Source organism: Stegostoma tigrinum, chromosome 5 (genome assembly GCF_030684315.1).
Source record: "Stegostoma tigrinum isolate sSteTig4 chromosome 5, sSteTig4.hap1, whole genome shotgun sequence".
Classification (NCBI taxonomy): domain Eukaryota; kingdom Metazoa; phylum Chordata; class Chondrichthyes; order Orectolobiformes; family Stegostomatidae; genus Stegostoma; species Stegostoma tigrinum.
The window spans coordinates 33,502,450-33,530,401 of NC_081358.1; the positions used below are offsets into that span (position 1 = coordinate 33,502,450).

General features: G+C 40.5%; 1 protein-coding gene across 2 annotated transcripts in view; it reads right to left on the reverse strand.

Moving 5' to 3' along the window:
- Positions 1-8,498: 8,498 nt before the first annotated feature.
- ythdf3 (YTH N6-methyladenosine RNA binding protein F3) overlaps positions 8,499-27,952 on the reverse strand; it is a 32,019-nt gene continuing 12,565 nt past the window's right edge. For both annotated transcript variants that reach the window (XM_048529226.2, XM_048529228.2), the window contains 2 exons: positions 22,711-24,279; positions 8,499-9,456 (listed from right to left, as the gene is read on the reverse strand). In XM_048529226.2, coding sequence (XP_048385183.1) covers positions 9,436-9,456; positions 22,711-24,279 — 1,590 coding nt within the window. In that variant the 3' untranslated portion in view covers positions 8,499-9,435. The remainder of the gene's footprint in view (positions 9,457-22,710; positions 24,280-27,952) is intronic.

The following is a 27,952-nucleotide window of genomic DNA, read 5'->3' on the forward strand; positions in this document are numbered from 1 at the left end:
CTTTAAATGTTGGTGTGTTCGCTGAGCCGGGAGGTTTGAGAGCAGAAGTTTGTTTCCTTACAAGGTGACTTCGTCAGTGCACTGGGGCCTCCTCTGAAGGGCTGTTGCCTTGTGCCCGTTCGAATTTATATGGGCTGGCTTTCGCTGCTTCCTGTAGGTGTCAGTTCTGGCTCTGCATTGTAATAGTCGGTATAAATGTGCTTGCTGATGAGTCTGCAGGTGAATGCCAAGCCTCCAAGAATTCCCTGGCTGTCCTTTGCTTGGCTTGTCCTGCGATAGTACTATTGTCCCAATTGAAAGAGTGTTTTTTCTCGTCTGTGCATATTGAAACCTGTTGCTCGCCAGTGCTTGTGGATGTGCGTTGCTGGTTGTCTGTTTGTCCCACATAGTGAATGTGGATTCTAGTTTTCTCAGCGCCTCTGCGGTTGTAGTTCAGTCCTTTGATTGGTACGGTCATTTTTTCTGAATCTGGGAGCCATCTGTTAGAGATGTTGCTTATCCATTTGTCAGTCATGTTGTCTCCTCTATCGTTGGTCGATTTGGTCATTTTTTTCTGGAGTGCTGTTCTTTTTGCTTGTGTGGTCCTGTCCTGTGTTATTGTGGAATAGTACGTGAGACAACTAAACGACACGACCAGATGTCGTCGGTTTCAATATGTATAAATTCTGTGCCTGCTACCACCTCTCTCACTTGATTGTGTTTTCAAATAAACCTTTCCGACTACAATCTGGTGTCGTGCAATTTCATTACGTTAGATCATTAACGCTTGAGATGAGGAGCGATTTCATGACTTGAAGGATTGTGAATCTTTTGAATTCTCTTTATCAGTGTGCTGTGGGGGTCACTCAATAAATTGAAGCTTGGGACAGGCAGGCTTTGAGTATCTCGGGAGATATAAGCAGAAAATGGAATTGAAGATTAGCGGTGATCAAATTGAATCCGAACCCACAAAAAGATTAGGAATAGCAACCAAAAATTCAGTCAGTGGCGTACGTTTTAAGGAACATTGAAGGAAGGAAGTCATACAGAAGAAATGATTAGGAAGAGAGCACTGTTTAAACAGGATCTTTTCAGTTGGTGGGACAGAAACTAGTGGTGGAATTATGTTTTTTTAAAATCCAAGGTAGCACCTGGACTACCAAATCCTTTCTCCCCTCTGAATTCTCACTTCTGGTCGTTTTTCTGCTTCAAACTATGGGTGCACTTTCAACTAAAAAAAGCTTCTAATCGATTAGAAAACCTGATAAGTCCTGGTTACACTTTTCTCAGGCCTTGGCTTTAAAATTCTTGGATTTCACTGAACTCGATTGGCAATAAGGAAACAGCCAGCCCCTATCAAGAATCTGTTATCTTTCTTCTTTACTGATTGCAACTTGTGGAAATACTCAGAGCCACGTCAGAGAACAAAAGCAAAATACTGTGAAAGCTGGAGATCCACAATGAAAGAAAACCGAAAGAACCGCGGATTCTGTAAATCAGGAACAAAAACAGAAGTCGCTGGAAAAGCTCAGGAGGTCTGGCAGCATCGGTGAAAGGGAAAACAGTTTACGTTTCGGGTCCAAAGACCCTTCCTCAGAACCGAGTTCAGTTCTGCAGATGGGTCACCGGACCCGAAACGCAAACTGTTTTCTCGTTCACAGATACTGCAAGATCCACAATAAAACCATTGTTAGGGAAAATCAGCAGGTCTGGCAGCACCTGTGGAAAGAAAAACAGATCTCACCGCACCTGTCTTCAGAATCCTTCTTTCAAATCTGAAAGGAAGAAAAAATATTTCTTGTTAAGCTGTTGGATGGGAAAAATGCAAGGGAACTGAGAGCTAGTTTTGAGATAAGGTAACTTGGTACAGATGAGATAAAGTTCTAAGTTCAAAAGACAGGTGGGACTCGGAACTTTTTTTCCATGAATGCTGCCAGACTTGGAGTTTATCCAGCATTTGTTTTTATTCCGAGAAGTACATCATCGGTTTTAAATACCCCGGCCACATCTTAATTTTGAGGCTGCATTCTCCGCTCGGGAATGAACAGACTGTAAAATGTAAATTCTAACATAGTCTTCTACAATGTTTAAAGTATCCCTGGTCAATCTACTGGCATTGTTGCACCTCTGCAATGATAGAAAGACTTCAGCCACCTCAGTCTGTGGCGAGATCTTGGCCCAAATGATTAATCAGCTCCAGTCTGTTCCTGGCCAGAGGGCATTGTTACGTCTGTGTACAACCACACAGTATACACTAATAGACCACCACAGAGACTGGCCTCCGATCACGCGAGATGGACAAAGGGCTGAGAACTCACTCTGCTCTGAACGTGTGTCCGTCCGTGAATAATGTGATCCATATTACAAAAAGCATCTTCCAGTCGTCAAAATTATATTTGGAAAGTGAAACGCCAGCCTCCCCGTAGAAACGAGGAGAAATAAACCCTTCACTGTCATTCAAAACAATGCTCTCTCATAATGCTGTTTCCACTTACTGTACGTACACTAAACGGGTATATCCCACGGATAACGTCAGCAATGATAGACCTGATTACTGTACCAACACCATTGATAGGAAACTTGACATTGACATTGCCTCCATAAGAGACTAGCATCATGATGGTAAGGTTAACTGAATCAGCAAGCTAGCTGGAGCATTTTTCCCCCTGAATTTCTTGCCAGTTGGTGTTTTACAACAGACGAAGCAATTTTGAAGCATCTTTAAAGCGTAAAGTAAAAAAAAGTCAATTCACAGAGAACATGTACACAAATTGTAACACAGTAGATCTCCAGATCACAGTTTTTACAGTAATATTAATTACAAATTATATATCCTGTCATAACAGAAGTAGTATTTCAGTCAAAGGACAACGTGGCAGTGAGGTGAATGGATTGACTCGTTCTTTAATGCTTGCAAAGAAGGAGAGATGTCAGATAATAGTTACGTGTCCTTTAGCTGTAATTCCCAGGTTAGGGTGACCCTCATCTACATAAGAAGACTAGTTGCCAGGAAACCCATATGCTAATCATGGAAACTACTAGCACTTGTGTTATTTGGATAGCCGTAGATACAGCATAATCCTAAACATAGTGAGGTAGATTTATCCCCCTCAGCCAAGATCAGAGAACAAGGCCTCCACCTTCTTAGTGATCATTATAGCAGAGCTAGAAAAACTGGACAATTAGAAACTGAGAAAGCAATAACAGATATGAGAATTATTAAAGGAGCTAAGTAATATTAAGTTTCTACTTTCTCAGTTGGAAGGACACAACCATTTCAGGCAACTCAGTGTATGGACTGATCAATCCCAGGTCTATGTGCCCAGCTGCATTCTACAGCAGATTGCTCTGTTCCTCCAGCTTCACACTGTGTTGACTCAGACCCCAGCAGCTTGTTCTTGTTATCTCCCAGTTGCATTACCTGCTTATCCTTGAATGTAATACAGTATAACAGTCACAAAATAACAATACTGTTGACTCAATCTATACGAAAAAAATGCATAAACCATTACACGGAAGTTATTGCTGATGACTGGCACTTCTGCCACAACTATAATTATAGTGGCTTTGTTGACTTTCATCAGGAAAAGGGCAAGACAAATGGAACTATTGCAACAATATAATCAATAGCAATTTAACATTAACAGATTTAAGAACAATCTCATTAACTACTTCCTCACATCCAGAATTTGAGCACAATTTTCATCTTTATTTTAAACCAATTAAGAGAGAGATACCAGAGGAAGCTTTGAGAGGAACTCCTGGTTTCAAATGAAATGGCAGGTTAACACAATAGAAGCCTTTTAAACAAGTGGCCGAAATATGCAAGATTAGAGTCTTTGTAGTAGAGTTAAGTGGTAAGAATTTAAGAGGAGATAGCAGGGACAAGGTGTTTCAAGACAGAAAATCAAACTGAAATAAAGAATGGAACATTAAGAAATGGACCACGTAGAATCTGGAATGAGAGCTCCACCATTACTGCTCTCTGAACAGGAAACTTGGTAAAATATAAAACATCACCTGAAAAAAAAAATCAGGTGTTAAGCAATCCTGGTACATTACTAATGTACGAACGTGTGTGTGTGTGTATTAAATCAGTGATCATGGGCTGGATTGCTGCCAGACAGAGGGTAAGCACACCATGATTTAAAACACTTCAGAGATAGTGGTGGCTGAAAAAAATTACCAATAGGACTGATCAGGGAAGAGGAATAAAGCAAGTGAGTCACAGCTGCTGTCACACATCAAAAAGCACACCAAGGAGATCTAGGTTAAGAAATAGAAAGGGCCAGAGATCACAAAATAATAGTCAATGGAAAACAGTGGATTGCTGTAGATAATATACAGACAAGAGAATGAATTGTTCAGGATGGTGAAGTAGCTGAAGCATGTTTTGAGGGTCAAATTCAAGAACAATGAATTATGACATTATGGTTAACAGTAGAGCTGACTTGTAGATTGCACTGAAACTCAGTGCTGAATTTCACTTCAGAATGGCACTGGAATGATTACTGGTCTGAAAGTTAATGTAGGAACACAGGAAGTGTTCTGGAAGTGATGATCCACTCAGTTACATGAGGATCATTTTGTGTGGCAAAACATACTCTACAACATTATGCAAAACATGTAAGTCAATTCCAAGGACTGTATATTTTAAATTGCATTCTTGCCACTTCTAACAAAAATCACCTATGGTAGTCTATCAATATATAAATATTGATTGTTAAACTTCATTAACTCTGTTCCAATAAGCAATGAATACTTAGTCTTCTCATTTCATAATTGCCAGAAGTTTTGCTATTTTTGGGTCACAACTGTGTCGCACTGAAATAACTCATTCAGACTATTCCCCAGTCATCTTTTTTCTATGCATACTGGATATTTTTTGCCCTCAAGGTATTTATCCAGTTGCCTTATGACAACAATTGAAACTGTATCTAAAATCTAGCTACCTTGCATAAAATAATACTTTAGTCACCTTTTCAGCCATCACCTTAAATCTGTGCTCTCTGGTTACTGGCGCTGCAGCCATTTGAACATTTTCTCAACTTATCCTACCCAAATTCTTCATGACTTTGAAGATCTCCCATCCTATTTTCTCTTAGCCTTCATGAGTTTCCCCAGTCTCTTCACATAATTACTCAGTAATACAATTATTCTATCAAATCTCTTCTGCACCCTGTTAAAAGGCATGAACAACCATGATAGTGGGGAAATAGGAATGTATTATTCTAGCTGGAGCTATCCTTGTGTTTGATATAGATTCAACAGTAAATTGTTGATTTGTGTACACTATGCTTCTCTTTCTAAAATCCAAATTCCCACATGCTTAAATAACTTGCCCTGCCACTTTACTGGGTAGGAAGATGCACAATATTTAAAAATAATTCAAAACACTCAATGTTCCTGGAATGTTCTTTTCTCCCGACAGATGTTGAGATGTATTTTTGCTGACATAATAACCCATTGCTACCTTATCCACATGACAATTCTTTATGCGTGAACCAAAAGATGGAGTATTATCAACCAATGTAAATAAAGACCATATCTCTATTCATCAGCTAAGCCCTGAGCATGTTAAAAAAAAATCACTGTGCCTTACAAAACTGAATAAACTGTACATTTCTTTTCTGACTCAAGTGCATGAATGACGAGGGCCCTTATGCTCCCCAAAGAGGACCCCTGTGTTTAACACAGGAGAACAATTTTGTATGATTTAACTCTTCTCTATTCATTAGAGGTCTTCTTTATATACACACGAGACAACTGAAGAATTAAACATGTTCTTGGTGGATCCGCAAACAATTTGCATGAATTCCAATTTGTATGATGAATCACAAAATTACCTAGAACAGAAAAATACAGAACCATATTAAATTGAATGTCACAAACAAGTTTGTTTTTTTTAAATTAAAATCAGCAAACTCAGAACAATTATTTCACAATCTGTGTGCATTCACAGAATAAATTCAATATTGCGACGTTTTGTTTTAAAGACCAGAGTTTGAATTCAGACTGATGGACTCCAATGAGGTCAGGCTCTCATCTTCCACATTCCATAAATAATTCACACTGAAAACAATGCACCCTGTTAGTTACTCACACCAAGTTCTATTTATCCTTCACCACTCTTTTCATCAGCAACACTTCATTTTTAAATTTCTCTTGCTTGTTTCCAAATCTCTGCTCACATTCCATCCTATCTGTATAGCTCCACCAGCTCTTTGAGAAGTCTGCATACTTCCGCTGCAAGTCTTTTGTTCTTTTGATCCACGATTGATGGTCATGCTTTCAGCTGTTCAAACCTTGGAACTGGAATTTTGACCCTTTACTGCTATCCTCTCTCAAGATGCTCTTTAGAACCTACATCTTTGACCAAGCTTTTGCTCATCAGCTTTAACAACTTTTCAAATATCAAAGCTTGTTCAATTATATGTTTGCAAGAGACTTGGCACATTTTATACTCCAAGTGCTACAGAAGAGCAAGTCGTTCAGATGAAGCACAGGAGTTACAAATATTTAACTACAGAAGGTGTGAAGAGATGAACACATTTATTGTTCAATCATTCGTTTCAAATAAAAATTGTCAAAATTCTTTCTTGGGACTAGTATATTCAGCCTACTTCCTTTGCCATACACCTTTGGATACTGTCATTGTAGTTTTGTGTTATGAATTTCACACTAATTCATGCAAGGAATGAAATGGACTGCTTGTCTATGTACCATAACTCAAGAGAATTGTGGTAATTCTGAATTGCCCCATGTTTACCTCAAAGTTAAAGCTATTCAGATGAAATTTTCATATGTATAACTGATATACTGCATACAAAAATATAAATTACATTGACAAAAACCATGCAATCTAATTGGCACAATACAAAGATATTCATACACAAGTGAAAACATTAAATACTCAAATTAATGAGGCAAGACAATTTGATATTTTGATCTTTAATTAAACATGAATCAGCAATTCAAAATTTGAGATAGAAAATGGGAAGTGACCAATGATGAGTGAGAAGATAAAGTAAATGAAATAACAAGAAATTATGGCTTATTAATGCAAATGGAAACAGCATATTTTTTAGAAGTAGAACAACAGGAGACCAGCTTTTAATCAAGTTTTGTACAAGAAATATCAGAAATAGATCTTCTAAACATTATGCAATTTATATTTATGATTGCAATACTGCTTCCTGGATAATGGCCTTAGTAAGAGTTCAGTTTTATAAATCTGTTCCAAAGTTACTTCTACTGAACAAATCAAATTATACCAGCAATTTATTAGCATAATAAGTCCCATCAGGGTTTGGGAAAGCCTCCAAATTTGACACTTGTATAATAAATCAGATAAAAATGGTACTGTTTTTGAAATCAAGAGAATGTTTTTACCCCATTCATGCAATACCTTCATTTCATTTAATCACAATATACTTCTTACCCTGCATTCTACTTCAATCTTCTTTCACAGACCCACAATTTAAAAAATAAGGTTGAAGTAGATCAACATTCAAGTTAAATTATCCTGACCCAAGTACACCGTTTTAAAATCAGGGAAACAAACTGCAATATTGAAGCTCCCGGGTGAATATTCTTTCGTTGTCAAATCATTTAAAGACAGCTATATGGATAATTACTGGAGAGAGATCAGGAAAAGATGCATTACTCCATGCAACATACACAGCAAGAGACAAAAGTGCATGCAATTCTTATAGGTAATAAAATAGCTTTGAAACGCTCATGAAAGCTTTAAGGAATTTACACTTTGTCCCAAAACACTTGCAGTCTATCAATTAGGACCAGTGATCTACAAAACATGAAGAAAGTTATAGTAATTTAGAAAAAACTCTTGTTGCCAGAAGAACCAAGAAGAAATCGATCCAAAGGCAGCTATTTTAGCCAGTACAGTGCTAACTGCTAGCTGCATGGTAGTTGAACCAAGAGAGAGAAAAAATATCGATCAGACTGCAATCAGGGAACTCCATAAAATAAATGCATAGAAGTTACACATATCAATGCTAATTTACACAATTGTTTTTATGCTAGTTCATTTAATTCCAATATATGCAGGACTAAAAAGCAAATAAGCCATGTTACTTAGACATGTACGCAATGCAACTACTCGGGGTTGATAAATTCTAAATATGCACCGCTATCTTAATGTGATAGATTTAAATGATCCTGGACATTCTAAACACACAGCTACAAGATCACATTAGGATAGTGCCAAACTTAAATACATTGAAAAATAGTGCGCTAAAATAACTTAAATAGCCTTTAAAATACAAACAGTGATTTCAAGCTCTGTGCTTATAAAAAGTCAATTTTCTATTAATTAGGCTACTGAAACCTACTGAACATACATACTATAAATTAAGGCAATTATGTCAGAGTGTCAATATAGTGGTTTACGTAAACAGGAGACTATGGGTTCAGTATCTCCTAAGTTGATTGATTTTCTGTATAGTAGTATGAAAATGCGAAACATTGCAAATTAACTCATACCATAACACTTGCTAAACAAGTATTGGATTTATTAAGCTAGTGAATCACCTAAGAGGAGAAAATTTTCCACTTCCATGATAGTAATCTGCCAGAAAGGCAAACATTCAAAAGGTAGGAAGCTGTATTTAAAAGACATTACAGAAGTCTAAAAAGTTAAATCAAACTGAGGTACATTTACTTAGGACAGTGTCATCAATGTTTGTATCAAACATCTAGCATCTCCTCCATAGACAAATGCACTTTTCTGAAACCTATGTAATACATCGTACAATAAAGAAAGCATTGTATTTAACTGGTTGCACATACATTTTTAAAAATTATATTTCAGAACCAAGAATAATTTGGGGAAGAATCTTGCATAACTTCTGCTTTGTTTCACATTTGGCAAAAAATATTAATTCCATTTATTCACTTTATTTACTACAATAATTTTCACATAGGCAATATACTGGATTTATTAGTTTGAACTAAAAATTACATGATATCCAAATGGTTTCTGAAGAGCTAAAAATTAATTTAAAAATGAATCTTACAACAGAAAAAAAAGTATGTTGAAGAGCTAAGCATCATGAAATCTCAGATCATTGACCAAACTACACTCATTAACTGTTAGTATTAAACAAATCCAAAAAAATTAATTGATTCTCACATTCACTCAATTTCTGGATTTCAACAGAGGCTGAATTTAGAAGGATAGTTATTGATAAAAAGCTTTAGGAAAGCAGAAAGTGCTTGAAATATAGAGCTCAAATGTGTTTTGTGAAACAAGAGTATAAGGGCAAATGCAGCAATGAGAACCAACAGGGAAAGCCAATCTTGTGTTCAAGTGTTCAAAAGAGGTCGCCTTGAGCAGTAAAGTTCCAATAACCATGGTTCCTGGAAGATACTAGTAAATTTCCAAGGTTCGTGTCTTTAGTGTTGTAACAATGGTGCAGCATGCCCTTTCAGTTACTATTTGCTTCTATTCCGCTCCTGTAATACAGCAAGAAACATAGATGTTATACATATTTCTGGCAACAATTGTTTTAACAAAACTTCTATTTCCAATGACAATGAATGTCATTATGTAAACCATGAACTATAACTACCATAAAATGGATAAATGATAAATCCAGATTAGTTTTGAACAGATCAACTGAATGAAATTCCACAGTTCTCCATGTAGCATTCTTTTGAAAATGGACAGACCCACTCTCACTATTTTTTTAGGTCTAAAGCAAGGCCTAATAACAATCACTTTCTGCTACAGGTGAATCAGCACCAGTGTTGAGCTAAAAATACACAAATCAAAAATAAAAGTAACAATGTTATTAGAATATAATTCAAAATTGAAGTAGTATGAGGATTAGTAGACAGCCCTGTATATGCTCCATATAAAATGTTTGTCAGGTTTTGTTTTACTGCTAAATCAAGAGCATGGAAACAGTATACTAAGATACTTACGGCAACTCAAGCAAGCAGTGTTCACAGAAAGTGAGCCCCAACCATACAAACATAGTTCACCAAGTCCATATAACCTAAGTTGTTTTAAGCTGCCTATTTATAGCATATTCACTTTTTAGGAGCAAACTATGCTTATATATGGTGTCTTTGACATAATGAAACACAAGGTACTTTACAGGAGCATTACAAAACAAGAGGACATGTAATTCAGATGCTACTGGATTTTGTAATTAATTTGATTCAGTTTCAAGTATCAATTGAAATTGATATTTGAATTTCAATTTTGTGCAATTACAAGAACAGGCTCCAAGCATGGCCTGGCCACATTCTAAGACATACAAACTTGTGAAAGGAAAGGACTGAAGGAAGGCTGGAGTGATGGGGACTAAGGTAGCGACTTTTTTAAATTATTAATTCATTTTGTGAGATGTGGGTGTCACTGACTGGCCAGCTTTTACTGCCCATCCTTAGCTCTCGAGAAGGTGGTAGTAAGGTGCCTCTTGAGTCCACCAGCTGTAGGTTGACCCACAATGCCAAGAGGGAGGGAATCCCCAGAGTTTGACTCAGCGAGAGTGATGGTACGGTGATACGTTTCCAAGTCAGGATGGTGAGTGGCTTGGAGGGGAACTTGAAAGCGGTTGTATTCCCATATACTGCTGCCAATGTCCTTCGAGATGGAAATGGTAGTCGGTTTGGAAGGTGCTGAATTTCTGTAATGCATCTTGCAGATAGTACCCACTGCTGCTACTGAGCATTTCTGATGGAGGGAACGAACGTTTGTGGATGTGATGCCAATCAAGCAGGCTGCTTTGTCCTGCATGATGTCAGACTTCTTGAGTGTTGTCGGGGCTGCACTCATCCAGGCAAGTGGGGAGTATTCCAACACCCTATCTTATGCCCTGTAGATGTGGACAGGCTCTGGGGAGTCAGGAGTGAGTTACTCATCACAGTATTCCTAGCTTCTGATCTGCTCTTGTAACCTGTGTTGATTTAGCTAATCCAGTTGAGTTTCTGATCAATAACTCCTAGGATGTCGATCAGTGATGGTAACACCATTGCATTTCAAGGGGCAGTGGTTAGATTGTCTCTTGTTGATGATGGTCAAACCCTGGCATTTGTGGGCACGAATGTTACGTGCCACTTGTAAGCCCAAGCCTGGATATTGGCCAGATTTTGATGCATTTGGACACAAACTGCTTCAGTGTCTGAGGAGTCGTGAATGGCGCTGAGCATTATGCAATCATCAGCACACATTCCCACTTCTGACCCTATGATGGAGGGCAGATCATTGATGAAGCAGCTGAAGATGATTGGGCCTAGGACACTACTTTGAGGAACTCTTGCAGAGATATCTGGAGCAGAGATGACTGACCTTCAACAACCACAACCATCTTCTCATGTGTCAGGTATGACTCTAACCACTGAAGAAATTTCCCCAATACCCACTGATTCCAGTTTAGTTGGGCCCCATGACGCCACACTTGGTTGAATGCAGCCTTGATGTCAAGGGCTGTCATTCTTACCACACCGAGAATACAGCTTTTTTGCCCATGTTTGAACTAAGGCTATAATGAGGACAGAAGCTGAGTAATCCTGGTGGAAGCCAGATTGGGTGTAACTGAACAGATTATTGTTGAGCACGTGCTGCTTGACAGCATTGTTGATGTCACCTTCTATCACTTTACTGATGTTCAATAGACGGATGGGGCGGTAACTGGCCACATTGGATTTGTGTTTTTAATGTACAGGACATACCGAGAATGGTACAGATTGAAAATTGGAGGTCCTACAAACAACAGAAGTGGAAAGCACAAAATTACAAGGCACACTGCAACGAGTGGATGAGCTGCCTTAAGATGATCACTAATATACTGCTTGATGCAATTAAATCTGTTTTGTACCATAAACACAATAAGATTCTCAGGTTGTTTAAGGGAGTGACTAGCATCAATAAAGCACAAAGTGCACTGATCTAGGTGCAAATTCTTAATTTCTGGTAACTACCTGGGCACTTTTAATAAGGTTGCAATGGAGTTTAAAAGTTAACAGAAAAGAGATTTTGAAAAAGTAGAAATCTAAGGCTCTTGAACAAAACTGACAGCCAGGAAGAGAATGAGATTCAAGTAGAAAACAGGATAGAATAATAACCTATACACACAAAGGAAAAGAGGTGACAAGCCAAATTAAATCATGAGGACAAACAACGCTGGCATAAAGCTCTAGAATTACTGCAGACATAGCAAATCTGCCCAATGAAGCTCCAAAACCGAGGTTCGTTGAGTTTACTCCAAATTTTCAAAGCAGCAATGGCCTCGATCATTATATTGCCATTTTTGAATTATTAGCCAATATATCACAAAACAAGAATAAAAATAAATGAGTCAGTAAATTTGTGTTAATCATGTCTATTGGATCACCATACATGAAATTTACTAATCCCAAACATTAATTCATAAACCACATGGGGAAAAAAATTTCACCTGCAGGCCATCCAGAACGAAGACATCTCAGACCTAACTACAAAGCAAAAATATAACAGGCTACAAAGGTCTTCACTACTTGAAATCCTGGCTTTAGTTCAAAGAATTCTTAGTTTGGTCACAACACAGAAAGAGGCAATTCAGCCATTGTGTCCATGTTTGGAACTTAGCTAGTCCTGTATATTCTGCACTCCGAGTGAATTGGCTCCTACCACACTCATACAGAACGTCTCAAATACTAACCACTCATTACATTAAAAATATTCCTCATGCAGAAGCTGATCTATTTCCCAATCAAATTACATCAGTGCCCTCTGGCTCTTGAGCTTTCCATCACTGGAACAGTTTCGCTCTACCCATCTGACTCAATTTTTAATACCTGTAGAAATCTCCTTGCAACTTTCTTATTGCTGCCCAGTTTCTCTAATCTATCCAAATAATTTTAAGTTTATTATCCCTAGAGGTATTCCCAAACATTGAGCCCTCTCAACCTTCCACATGCTTACTAAAAAGCGATTGAGTTGGACACAATACTTCAACTGAAGCAGAAATTAACTCCTCTTCTTTCCAAACCAACAAATAATTCCCAAATACTTTTAACCATTCTCTCAAATGGGTGTCTGTCCAGTTCAATAATTTATGAACAAAAACCAAGTTTCTACTACTTTTGTAATGCTCCATTTTATTGTTCTTACTGCAATGTATTACTGCACATTTGAAGTTAAAATGACTTGGGAAGACTCTGCGCATTCCACCACCCTGTCTGTTCTCTTGGAAGTCTTTCATTATCCTGCTCATGATTCATAATATCATCTACATATTTTGAGTGTATAGCATAGACCCGAGGAAGTAAGTAATTAAAACATAATCAAGGAAAACAGCGATTTGAGCCTCTAGCTACTTCACTGTATACCCTCATCCAGTCTTAAAAATCAAACACAGTCACCACTTCTCCTTGATTCATACTACTCGGCAATCTTCGTGCCAATCTCACCACTGTCTTTTGTTCCATTTATTTCAACTTAGTGGTAATCCTATTACACCACACTTTAACAAACATCTTTGGTAGCTCTATCAACACTTCAAGAGCCCAGAAAATTAAAAGCAAATTAAATGATTTGCTTTTAATCAAATCAGCACTACTTTCCCTTAATACATCCAAGTGACTTAATTCTATTCCTTCATCATTTCTAAAAACATTCTTAGAACTAATCTTAAAACTGACTGGACAGTAACTTCTCCAGTTTTTTGAAGGCGGGCATAACATTTTATAATTCTCCAATTCTCTGGAATGACCTTATAATTAAAGGGGGATTCAAAAATTATGATCAGTATTTCTCTTTTCAAATATAAGGCTTCATAAGATAGTTATGTATTAAGCATTCTTCTTTAAGGACAAACAGAAATCCCTGTTTCAGGGGATGGAGAGTTTCTAACAAATACTGCTCAAAGATCATATGATTTGACTGCCATGTGCAGAGATCCATAGAATCCCTACAGTGTGGAAACAGGCTATTCAGCCCAATGAGTACACACTGACCCTCCAAACAGTATCCCACAGATCCATCCTCCTACCCTAGCCCTGTAAGTCCGCATTTCCCATGGCTAACGCATCTAACCTATGTATCCCAGAACACTATGGTCACTCAGTCCACCTAACATGTACTTGGATTGTGGTAGGCAACTGAAGCACGCAGCAGAAACCTAATCTACCCATCCCTGAACAATATGGCAATTTACCATCTTAAGTCCACCTAACTTACATATCTTTGGACGGGGGGGAGAACCGGAGCACCCGGCAATAACCCACAGCGACACAGGAAGAAGATGCAAACTTGACAGACAGACAGTCACCCAAGGGTGGAATCGAACTCAGGGCCTGGAGTGTAAGGCAGCAGCCGCTGTGCTGCCACGTAAAACATATTAAAAATCAAGGGGCCATTTTCACACACTCACATAAAAGGGGGTATCCTGGACTTTCTGCATTTTGACTAAGAGAACCAGAAAGGGAATTAAAACAGCTACTGCTAGAATAACAGAGGAAAAGTCCATCTTATGTTCTGCATCCTACCAAGAACCAAAGTCCTGATAAATCACATAACTAGGGTTGCGGATAGGGCTTTGAACTAAATAGTGGCACGGAGAAGAGGTGGTACAGCGGCATGGAAAAATTATGAAATGGTATATGGGGACTGAGGTGGGGAGAGCTCAGAGGTTATTACTGTTTCCAAAGCAAGTTACAGGCCAGAGTATGGAACAGATCAGGAATCTAACTTCAGACACAGCAGATAAGAGGACAATGAAAATGGAAGCAGCTAATGCAGGACTGAGGGTGTTGTACTTAAATGCATGCAATATAGGAAACAGGCAAACAAGCTTGAAGCATTGATTGAAATTGGCAGGTACAATGCTGTGTGCATCACTGACACGAGGCTGCAATGGGATTGGGTCTTAGGACCAAATATCAAAGATATGCAAGATGGACAGAGTTGCCTTGTTAGTAAGAAATGAAATTAAATCAATAACAAGTGATATCAAGTCAAAAGGCATAAATCTATGTGGGTAGTCTTGAGGAAATGCAAAACAAAAAAACACCTTAATGTGAGTTAATTACAGGCCTCCTCACAGGAATCAGGATGTTGGGAAGAAAATAAACCTGAAGATTTAAAAAAAGCTTGTAAGAAAGGCACTATTAGAATAATCTTGGGGATTTCAATACACAGGTGGACTGGAAAAATGAGGTTGGTAGCAAATCCAAAGAAAAGGAACTCGTGGAATGTGAAATAGATTTTTTGGAACACCTTGTAGAGACCACTAGGGAACATGCAGTTCTGGATGTGTGAAGTGGCATACATGATTAGGGGGTTTAAAGGTGAAGGAAAGCCTAGGGGGCTGTGACCATAATATGATAGTATAATTAATGTAATATATATAAAACTATATATTATATCGAGTATAATACACCCTGCAGTTTGAGGGGAAGAAGCCGGAATCAAATGGAACAGTATTACAATTGAGTAAAGGTAACTACAAACACGTGAGGAAGGACTTGGGTACAGTTGAAGATAATAAAATGTGAGGCTGGATGAACACAGCAGGCCCAGCAGCATCTCAGGAGCACAAAAGCTGACGTTTCGGGCCTAGATCCTTCATCAGAGAGGGGGATGGGGTGAGGGTTCTGGAATAAATATGGAGAGAGGGGGAGGCGGACCCAAGATGGAGAGAAAGCAAGATAGGTGAAGAGGAGAGTATAGGTGGGGAGGTAGGGAGGGGATAGGTCAGTCCAGGGAAGACGGACAGGTCAAGGAGGTGGGATGAGGTTAGTAGGTAGGAGATGGAGGTGCGGCTTGGGGTGGGAGGAAGGGATGGGTGAGAGGAAGAACAAGTTAGGGAGGCAGAGACAGGATGGACTGGTTTTGGGATGCAGTGGGGGGAGGGGCCGAACTGGGCTGGTTGTGTGGTGCAGTGGGGGGAGGGGATATTTTGAAGCTGGTGAAGTCTACATTGATACCATTGGGCTGCAGGGTTCCCAAGCAGAATATGAGTTGCTGTTCCTGCAACCTTTGGGTGGCATCATTGTGGCACTGCAGGAGGCCCATGATGGACATGTCATCTAAAGAATGGGAGAGGGAGTGGAAATGGTTCGCGACTGGGAGATGCAGTTGTTTATTGCAAACTGAGCAGAGGTGTTCTGCAAAGCGGTCCCCAAGCCTCCGCTTGGTTTCCCCAATGTAGAGGAAGCCTGTGTAGGTGCGAAGAGGGACTGTTCCACGTAACCTAAAAAGAGGCAGGCATAGCTGGGGGCCCATGCGGGTGCCCTTTGTCTGTAGGAAGTGGGAGGAACCGAAAGAGAAGTTGTTCCCAAAATCCACAAACCTGCCTGCCCTGGTCAACCCATTGTCTCAGCCTGTTCCTGCCCCATCGAACTAATCTCCACCTATCTGGACTCCATTTTCTCCCCTTTGGTCCAGGAATTCCCTACCTACACCCGTGACACCACCCACACCCTCCACCTTCTCCAGAACTTCCAATTCCCTGGCCCCCAACACCTCATTTTCACCATGGACGTCCAGTCCCTATACACCTGTATTCCGCATGCAGATGGCCTCAAGGCCCTCCGCTTCTTCCTGTCCCGCAGGCCCGACCAATCCCCCTCCACCGACACCCTCATCCGCCTAGCCGAACTAGTCCTCACCCTCAACAACTTCCCTTTCGATTCCTCCCACTTCCTACAGACAAAGGGGGTGGCCATGGGTACCCGCATGGGCCCAAGCTATGCCTGCCTCTTTGTAGGTTACGTGGAACAGTCCCTCTTCGCACCTACACAGGCTCCAAACCCCAACTCTTCCTCCGTTACATTGATGACTGTATCGGCGGTGCCTCTTGCTCCCCAGGAGCTCAAACAGTTCATCCACTTCACCAATACCTTCCACCCCAAACTTCAGTACACCTGGGCCATCTCCAGCACATCCCTCACCTTCCTGGACCTCTCAGTCTCCATCTCAGGCAACCAGCTTGTAACTGATGTCCATTTCAAGCCCACCAACTCCCACAGCTACCTAGAATACACCTCCTCCCACCCACCCTCCTGCAAAAATTCCATCCCCTATTCCCAATTCCTCCGCCTCCGCCGCATCTGCTCCCACGATGAGGCATTCCACTACCGCACATCCCAGATGTCCAAGTTCTTCAAGGACCGCAACTTTCCCCCCACAGTGGTCGAGAACGCCCTTGACCGCGTCTTCCGCATTTCCCGCAACACATCCCTCACACCCCGCCCGTGCCACAACCGCCCAAAGAGGATCCCCCTCATTCTCATACACTAACCCACCAACCTCTGGATACAACGCATCATCCTCTGACACTTCCGCCATCTACAATCCGACCCCAGCACCCAAGACGTTTTTCCATCCCCACCCTTGTCTGCTTTCCGGAGAGACCACTCTTTCCGTGACTCCCTTGTTCGCTCCACACTGCCCTCCAACCCCACCACACCCTGCACCTTCCCCCGCAACCACAGGAAATGCTACACTTGCCCCCACACCTCCTCCCTCACCCCTATCCAAGGCCCCAAGATGACTTTCCATATTAAGCAGAGGTTCACCTGCACATCTGCCAATGTGGTATACTATATCCATTGTACCCGGTGTGGCTTCCTGTACATGGGGGAAACCAAGCGGAGGCTTGGGGACCGCTTTGCAGAACACCTCCGCTCGGTTCGCAATAAACAACTGCACCTCCCAGTCGCAAACCATTTCCACTCCCCCCCCCATTCTTTAGATGACATGTCCATCATGGGCCTCCTGCAGTGCCGCAATGATGCCACCCGAAGGTTGCAGGAACAGCAACTCATATTCTGCTTGGGAGCCCTGCAGCCCAATGGTATCAATGTAGACTTCACCAGCTTCAAAATCTCCCCTCCCCCCACTGCATCACACAACCAGCCCAGCTCTTCCCCTCCACCCACTGCATACCAAAACCAGTCCAACCTGTCTCTGCCTCCCTAACCTGTTCTTCCTCTCACCCATCCCTTCCTCCCACCCCAAGCCGCACATCCATCTCCTACCTACGAACCTCATCCCACCTCCTTGACCTGTCCCCTCCCTACCTCCCCACCTATACTCTCCTCTCCACCTATCTTCTTTTCTCTCCATCTTCGGTCCGTCTCTCCCTATTTATTCCAGAACCCTCACCCCATCCCCCTCTCTGATGAAGGGTCTAGGCCCGAAACGTCAGCTTTTGTGCTCCTGAGATGCTGCTGGGCCTGCTGTGTTCATCCAGCCTCACATTTTATTATCTTGGATTCTCCAGCATCTGCAGTTCCCATTATCACTTGGGTACAGTTGATTGTATGAAGGGTCTAGCAGGGAAGATGGTGGAGCAGCAATGTCACAGAGGCAGTGACATACAGCATGGAAACTGACCTTTAGGTCCAACTTGCACATGCCAACCAGATATCCTCAAGTCATCTTGTCGCATTTGCTAGCATTTGGACCATATCCCTCTGAACACTTCTTATTTAATACACATCCAAGTGCCTTTCAAATGTTGCAAATGTACCAGCCTCCACTACTTCCTATGGCAGCTCGTTCCATATACACACCAGCCTCTGTGTGAAAACAGTGCACCTGAGGTCCCTTCTAATTCTTTCCCTTCTTACCTTAAACCTATGCCCCCAAATTTTGGACTCCCCTACATTGGGTAAAAGACCTTGAATATTCACCCTATCCATGTCCCTCACGCTTTATAAACTTCTGCAAGGTCCCCCCTCAGCCTCGGACTCTCCAGGGAAAATAGCACCACTCCAATCAGCCTCTCCCTAATAGCTCAAACCCTCCAACCCTGGCAGGAGTTTCTGGGGACAGTTCAGGAGAAAGAGCAGAAGTTCAACTCAAGGAAGAAGAAATGTTAACAGGAGATATGGCTGACAAGGGAAGACAGAGACAGCAGATAAACAAGAGAAGAATGTGGTGAAGGAAGTAGGAAGCCTTTAAAAAGCAGCAGACAGTAAGTGAAACAGCAATGACGGGAGAAAAGATGAAATGAGGGTAAGCTACACCCCAGAGTTATTATAGAATCCCTACAGTCGAGGCCATTCAGCCCATGAAATTTGCACTGACTCTCCCACCATTTACCACAATTAACCCTACCTAGCATCACATGCCCCAAACACTATGCAGCAATTTAGCATGGCCAATCCACCTAACCCGCATTTCTTCAGACTTGCTTCATCAAGGAGATCCCATATCTGCCAAATTTGTTAGAATTGAGGAAGTAATAACATTAGGCACAGGAAGGCCAAGAAAGCAATCTATTTGGACTTCCAGAAGGTCTTATGACAAAGTGCCACACAGAAGGCTGTCAAGTAAGAGCCCATGGTGTTAGGGGTAAGGCATTGGCATAGACAGAGGACTGGCTGGCTGAAGGCAGAGGATGGGGATAAAGGGATCTTTTTCAGGAAAGCAGCCAGTGACAAGTTCCACAGGGGTCAATATTCAAACTAAAGTATTCACATTGTACATGAATAATCTGGGCGAAGGAATGAGGACATTGTTGCTAAGTTTGCAGATGGCACAAAGACAGCTGGAGGGACAGGTAGTGTTGAGTAAGTTAGGAGGTTGCAGAAGAACTTGGGCAGGCTAGGAGAACGGGCAAAGAAGTGGCAGATGGAACATGAGAGTTAAGAAGCCAAATGCAATGTCAGCAATTATCTTACTAGGGCCAGAATACACAGCAGAGTGGTTCAAGGCTCTGATTCAACCACATTTGTAATATTAGAGTGTAGTTGTGGACTCCATATCGAAGGAAGAATTTGCTGGTGTTGGAGGGCATCCTGAAGATGTTTACATGAAAGATCCTAGATGATAAAAGGATTAAAATGCGAAGAGCGATTGAGGACTCTGTCTGTAAGCCAAGTTTAGAAGGATGGGGGAAGGATCTCGTTGAAACTCATGGAATATCGAGAACCCTGGATAGTTTGGACATGGAGATGTTACCAATAGGAGGAGAGACTGAAACCAGAAGGCACAGCCTTAGAGTGAAGGAATGACCCTTTAGTACCGAGATGACAGAACTCTCTTCAGCTAGAGGATGGTTAATCTGTGGAATTCTTTGCTGCAAAAGGCTGTGGAGATCAAGCTACTGAATATATTTAAGACAGAGATAGATTGGTTCTTATTTAGTAAGGGGAAATCAAGGGTTATCAGGAGAAGACAGGAGAATGAGGTTGAGAAACGTTAGCCATAATCAAATAGCAGAGCAGACTCAATAGGATATATACTTAAATTCTGTTCCTAAGTGTTACAGAAAAGAGATTTTCAGTTCAGAAGGGGCTTGAGCAGATTTCAGAGCCAAGGATGCACCAGATTGGATGTAAGTCAGTCACAGATAAACAGAAGACTGAGCGAAATAACTGAGTTAATAGGAAAGGATCTTTCCTATAGTTTGGTATAATTGTTGTCCATTGTACAAAGGTTAGTCGATGTTTCTTCTTTCATAGAATCCGTACAGTGTGGAAACAGGCCCTTCGGCCCAACAAGTCCACACCAAACCTCACAGCATCCCACCCAGACCCATTCCTCTATAACCCACCTAATCTACACAATCCCCAAACACTACAGGCAATTTAGCATGGCCAATCCACCTACTCTGCATATCTTTGGACTGTGGGAGGAAACTAGAGCACCCGGAGGAAACCCACACAAGGCACAGGGAGAACATGCAAACTCTGCACAGATAGTCGTCCAAGGGTGGAGCTGAAGATGGATCCCTGGCGCTGTGAGGCAGCAGTGCTAACCACTGAGCCACTGTGCCGCCCCTTGTTGGCTCGTTATAGTCCAAGTCTTAAAACCAGGAAATTTTGCTATATGGTTCTTTTCAACTAGTTTCTAGGAAGCACATACGCTTTTATTAAAAGTCATCGCTCTCTACAGGAATTGTAGCACTCAATTTCCACCCTCACTTTCCTCCACATAATTAGGTGTATCCCATTTGGTCCAGATGACTCTGCAACTTAAATTACAGCCAACCATGTTAATTCCTTTCAGCCAACCATGTTATTTCCTTCTCTAGAAACTTTTCACCTATCCAATCGGTCACTTACTTTTTCTCACACTATGCATCAGCCATATTTACATTAAAAACCTGGTCACTTTGAAGCCAACCAACCCCAAAAATCCTCCCACCAACTCTTCCTGCCCACTGCTTCCCCTCACTGGTACTCTTGTTCACCATTTCTCTCACCAGAATGTCCCACTCAACACATTTGCATAATTTCTCCATAATTACTCTGTATATTTATTTCTCCATGTCTTTCCTGCTAGTTGGGAGGACTACTGAATATACCCAGTGCAATGATAACTCTAATGTTCAGGTTTTAATCAGATAGCTTTTGTCCCTGATATCCCCAATACAATTATCTCCAGAACTGCGATATTCTCCATAATCATTTCGACCAGCACTTCTCCTTTCTTTATTGAACATCTTATGTCCAAGAGTATTTAATCCCTACCCCTGCCCTATCAGAACCAAGTATCTGTCAACACCAGAATGTCTTCATCTTCACAACCTTTAACTAGTCTCTTCTCTGAAGTCTGCCGACACTTCCTATTATGATTTTCTCTAAAACATTAGCAATGTAACACATAATATCATGACTATAAATAAAGGAATTTTGTTCCCTGTAAATTCCCATGACTCTTATTTGTGCTTTCACTGCTCCAAAGTACCAACAGTATCTATCGGTTCTGACAGGCTGCCACGGCAAACTCATTAAATCCAACAGATTATGCATGCATTACAAATAACCAATTTAAAAGAAACATGTTTTATACTGGAAATATTTTTAAGGGTAAATGCAGCAATATACTATGATGACTGCCTAAAATCTCCCAGGTGACACCATGGCACGTTACTTAGAGATGAATGGAAAATCATGTGTTGAGTTGTTCTTAATGCTTTCCTTAGATAGCTACTCAACTGAGTGAAGGTGGTTAATGTTTTTAAGGTTCTCTTAGGGTTAATTTCAGTAATCAGAAATTAGGATTAAATTTCAGATGCTTACAAAATCTAAACCAAATATAATGGATACTAGAAAAATTAATTTTCAGTTGCACTTAAAGGTCATTCAAATTAGTGACATCTAAATAAACCTGTCAGTGATAATTTTGAAATGATGTGCTTAAATATTTAATTCAAAAGTTGAACACTATTATCTGGATTCTTAGATGTTCTAAAGGTCTCAGATCTGTAACTGAGCATCAGCAATACCATGAACAGTTTATTCTTTAATACAGATTTATGACTTGCATTGAAAGTTATTTACAAATTGAGAGATTATCTGAAATAGATATTAGATGTAGATTTGTTAGAGATAGTAGGAACTGCCGATAAAGGAGAATCTGAGGTAACATGGTGCGAAGCTAGATGAGTACAGCAGGCCAAGCAGCATCAGAGGAGCAGGAAACCTGACATTTCGGGTCGAGACCCTTCTTCAGAAATGGGGGAGAGGAAGGGGATTCTGAAATAAATATTTATATTTATAAATATTTTATAATATTTATTTCAGAATCCCCTTCCCCCATTTCTGAAGGAGGATCTTGACCTGAAAAGTCAGCTTTCCTGCTCCTCGGCCTGTTGTGTTCATCCAGCTTCACACCGTGTTATCTTAGATATATATTTCATGTTTTTGTATATGTATACCATACATATGCACACACTTTTGTTAAAAATCAGAAGCAAAAATTTAATAGTCTGCAGCTCTGTTAAGAATAAACATCATTCTCAACAATTATTTGATACTTACTCTACGTATGGCTTCCTCCTCCTCTTGTCGTTTTTCATAATGTGCAAAGTCATCAAAGATTGAAGTGGTATGCTTGTAAGTAGCAATTATTTTAAGCACTTGCTTGGCTTTTTCCAGGGGCACCTCCTGTGTGTCCCTTGAATTGGTAACTGGTTTATTATCATTATTTTCCAAACGAATATGCCGAAGTTGGTTATTGGGTACATCTTTCACAAAGATCCACTTAACTTCAAACTTGCCCTTCCATTTATCCTGTGACCAAACTCCAGCAAAAGCATTATAGTCCACTGCTGACTTCATCTCAGCCACTCCACAAAAATGTCCACTCCCATTTACACTAAAGAGTAAATAGAGTGGTCCTTTACCATTCAAAGAGCGAAAAGCAGCATCCAAACGTTTATTACCATGTTCTGTACTGCACCAAATAGAGTACTTGATAGAACGGTGTATATCGTCCTCAGAGTAGCTTTTAATTATAAATACTCGACCTGTCTTCAGACTCCAGTCAAAATCTTTGGGGTTGTAGTTGTGTATGCCCTTTAGTTTTTCTAATACAGGATGTACTTCTCCTCCAGACGGCGAAGTGCTTAACGATGCTATACCCAACACAAAACTCTCACTACTTGCTCCACTGGTCTGACTAAAGCTAGCTCCCCGATTGCGAGGAGCCACCCAACGATTTTGCGGCTGCTGCTGACCTTGAGACGGAGGTTGTTGAGGTCCTGGATTCTGTGGTTGTTGCTGATTTGTTGGGTGGGTCTGAATAGCAATTGGTTGCTGGGGAAGCTGATGCTGCTGCACAACTACTTGAGGAGGCATAACTTGTTGTGCAGGCGGGACTTTGGGTACATTGCCTTTGTCTTCCCAAGTTCCAATATTCATGTTGTGTTTTATAGGTGGAGGTGGTACTGCAGGTCCACCTAGTCCCATGTTAGTCTTAGGCTTTAATTTTGGCTGAGGCTTTGCGGGTTTCCTAGCAATAGCAGCCCAGGATGTAGGCTTAGGTGCTGAAGTGCTTGTAGCTGGGGTGCTATTAGCAACAATGCTACTGCACATACCTGTACTACTAAGAGCAGAACCTACAGTTTTAGTGACAGCTGTCGTCATATCTCCTCCAATCTTCAGTCCAGTCATGCCTTGTTCAATGCTATTTATGCCAGGCACCTTGCTCAAAGAGTCACTGCCAAATCCAGCCTGTCCATCAGCTATGGCTCTTCCAAGAGAACTAGGCGGGTACCCATAGCTGTTACTATATGCAGAACTTTGGGTTGACTGTCCTTGAGATCCACTTGCTCCCCAAGTAGAAAAGTCTGCGTTCCCAGGAAAAAAGTTAAATCCATGTTGATTCAAAAATGGTGGGGTGCTCCCTAAGGTCCCAGGCTGACTGAATACACCATCCGGTATAAAGTGATGCTCACCGTTACTCATCTGTCCATATGTTGTTAAGTATGGCATTGGAGGATCTCCCCCTGTTGACCAGGGAGCTTCACCAAGAGAATACGGAAATCCAATGGAAGGAGCATAATAACTGGGCATGTATGGATCGGACATTGGTGGGTAGCTGTTGCTCTGCAAGAAATAAAACAAAATTTAGCCTATAAACGTATGAACAAAGACTACACTGTTTCTTCATAACAGCACAACTTCGACGGCAAAACAGCATGCGGTTTTAGGATGTAAGGAATTAGAAAGTGCAACACAGAATCACTACAGTGCAGCTGGAGGCCTTTTGGCCCACCAAGTCTGCACTGAACCTCTGCCTCCAACCCCCTCTTCGTCCCCCGCCCTATGAAGAACATCCCATCCTAACCCTGTAACACCACATTTACCATCGTTAACCCACCTAGTTTGCAAAGTAGGGGGCAGTTATCATAGCTAATTCACCTAACCTGGACCACCGAGCGGTAGCATTGCTGCCTCACAGTGCCAGGAACCCCAGTTCGATTCCATCTTTGGGCAACTGCCTGTGTGGAGTCTGCACATTCACCCCATGTCTGCAAGGGTTTCATCCCACAGTCCAAAGATGTGCAGGTTAGGTGGACTGCCCATGGGAAATGCAAGGTTACAGGGATAAAATAGGGTGTGGACGGAATTCTCTTCGGTGTGGGCTCGATAGCGAAAATACCTGTTTCCACACTGTCAGGATTCTATCTTCTAACCCTCACATCTTTGCCCTGTGCAAAGAAACCAGAGAACACAGACATGGGGAAGATATGCAAACTCCACACGGACATTTGCTCCAGATTGGAATTTAACCCAAGTCCCTGGCGCTGTGAGACAGCAGTGCTAACTACTGATCCACCATAACCTAACATGGCTACATAGTCTAACATGATTAAACACAGCACTTCCTTTGAAGCCATAAAGTGTAACTCTTGCACCTTCCAAAGTGAGACCATGGTTGATGTTAGGCAGATCCTCTGGCCAATTAAGAGGTTGAGTTTAATTTTAAATCAATTTAATTCAAACTTTTGCCTCTAGCTGGGAAAGCTTTTCTGCACTTGGAGCAAACTAATTTATTCTCACTCAGATATGACACAAATTTACTTGCAAGGTAATAAAATCTTCACTTCAAAGTGAATGGCAAGAAGCTAAAGCAACTTTAATACACAAGCAATCTCAGTACGTTTGTTGTCACAGCAAATTTAATACAAAGCCATCAATAAAATCAGTTATTTGGTCGACATTCAACGGTCAGATTCTATTAAATTATCAGATGTATTAAAAGCAGTGATATGGCTTAATCCACTTTATAGTTGAACATTTACTTTACATTATAACCCTAAACTGTTTCAATGGTCAACTCAAAAATGTTTGAAAGGAAGAAATAGCTATTCTATACGCTAAACACATCTTACAGACCTAAGAATACCCTGGGAATTCAACTCGCTAAATAAAATTGGTCCAAAAACCTGACTACAAAAATTAAGCAGCCTTAAGACAGATTTCTGGATTTACCAAGAGCATAAGTTTGTACTTCCAAAATCAGAAATTAACCTGACATTGTTTTTGCATGGCATGTATTTAGAAACGCTTGGCAAACACCTCAATGGCAAACATCCAACTAGCCATTCTTTCGAGATATGGACAATGAATGACAACCAAAAGAATGCAATCAGAAGTTATATCCAAGATGTGGATTTTCCAGTGGCCATTAGAGGCTTGCATTCAAAACTGAACCGCGAGTTAATTTTAACTATTCCTAACTTAAGAACTAGATATAACTCTTCATTCTCACAACTGCATTACCTATACTCCAGAGACAAAACCTAAGGACTTTCTTCTTTGCTGCAGCATTCTGCAAAATTACAATGTAAAAGACAGCAATTTTACTCTTTGCTTCATCAGATCTCTTCCTGCTTGGTTTTCCCTGCTGACATATAAAAAGTCTACATATTAACTTGAGATTTCAGGCTCAGTAAACTGCATTTGATGTACTGCCTGCAGTATTGTGCAGTTTCTGAAAACATTAAAAATAAGATTATGGCAGAGCTTCAAACACCTCACATTGTAAAATGAAATTTAAAGTTGGGTCTGAAGAAAGGGATCAACAAAGCTTTTTGCAGGGCCTTAGTTCAAACAGAATCTTCACCAGTCCCAAATTAAATTAAATTAACCCCCACCTTGAACACCCCGCTGTATGGAAAACACATAATTAAAACAATGACATAACAGGCTGTTGATCAGTCTATTTTGTTTTTGTCATTTGCTGGAAAAAAGATATGTTTTTGAAATATCTATCAAGGTAGATAAAGGAATGTTAAATCTCAAACAAAGCAACAACTCTAACTCCATGAGAAAAATACACAGATACATTGACAAACCGACTAACTGCTTCAGGCTTTGCTATCAAGACTCTACCATGGAACTATCAGCATCCATACTTCTGTGTAATTGAAGAGGCACAGGCCTGAACACATTCTTTTTCACAACAGACAAGAGTCTTTCTCTGCATGGGAATATAGCTGCTAGTAAATTAAAGCAAATACATCATAAACTTAATCTTAAAATTGGCTGTTAGTGTAATTCTAGGCACAGTTGGGATTATGCATCAAGTGCCATCCAACCATGGAATTACATCTAGCATCACATTTTCCATTGGGTTCATTTGAAATTAATTTAATTGTTCAATTAATCTTCAAGTCAAAACTCTGATACTTCTGGTTGTATAACTGCACCTAATGAATATTCTGCTTTCAGGTCATGAATGCATGAAGCAATATAATTCAGCACACTTTTATTCAAAGATCTCAGCAGGTTCAAATATACAAAATAGGAGCAGCATTCATCCACTATTAACAATAGTTTCTCCAGACATTTTGGTGAAATGAATATGGAACAATAGTCAGAATCAGAAAATATACACTATTTAAATGTGCTAGAGGAGTTAATCAATGTTTACACCAAATCTTCTAGAGGGCATCCAAAGATCAAAAATAGAAGTTTAAACAGCATATGTAAAAATACATAGCTCTTGGGGGAAAAAAAATCAGCATGGCAATTGTTTGATTTTGTAGGAACTGCTCCTCTTAGTGCTGTTTTTAAAAACAGCAGTTTTACTTCATTAAGCAGTTTGCTTGCCAACTTGTACAGATCAAAGTCAAAGTAAAATCTGGTCAATCATGCAGAACAAAAGATGGAGGAGTAAAGGGTGCATCACTTCCTGTTAACATGCAGCCAACAGATCTCAATGAAATTAGCTAAAATAAAGCCAATTCAAACAAGGAAAGGAAATAGCTGGAAAGGACAAGGGATGCTTGAAACAATTATTCTTTAATTCATGCCATACAATGGTTGAGATATTTGTATGCAGGAGGTTTAAGGTTTCCTAGTTTTTTTGTATGCAATAGCAGAATTAAACTTTAACAGTTAGCATTCAAATCATTTTAGGGGAGGGGTGATTTGCATTATACATACAGCCATCATCCATTGCGATACAAGTTTTTTTTGACAATTGCTTACCGGTATTTGCTTATCTGATTGGGCAACTTCTTGGAATCTATGATACTATGCTAAGCACTTACAACTGGGGCCAGTTTAGAGGGGTGAAGAATCAGAATTATGATGCAAAGTACCGAACAAAATTGAAATAGCTACCAGTCAATAAAAGTAGAAACATTGGCCCAAAAAGCAGTTACGATTAGCTCCAAAGTGTGCATTTATTGAAACAAAAAATGTTATTTACTTTTCAACAGAAACAAAAGATTTCTAATGTGTCTGTCTGTCAGGGTAAACTACTGTG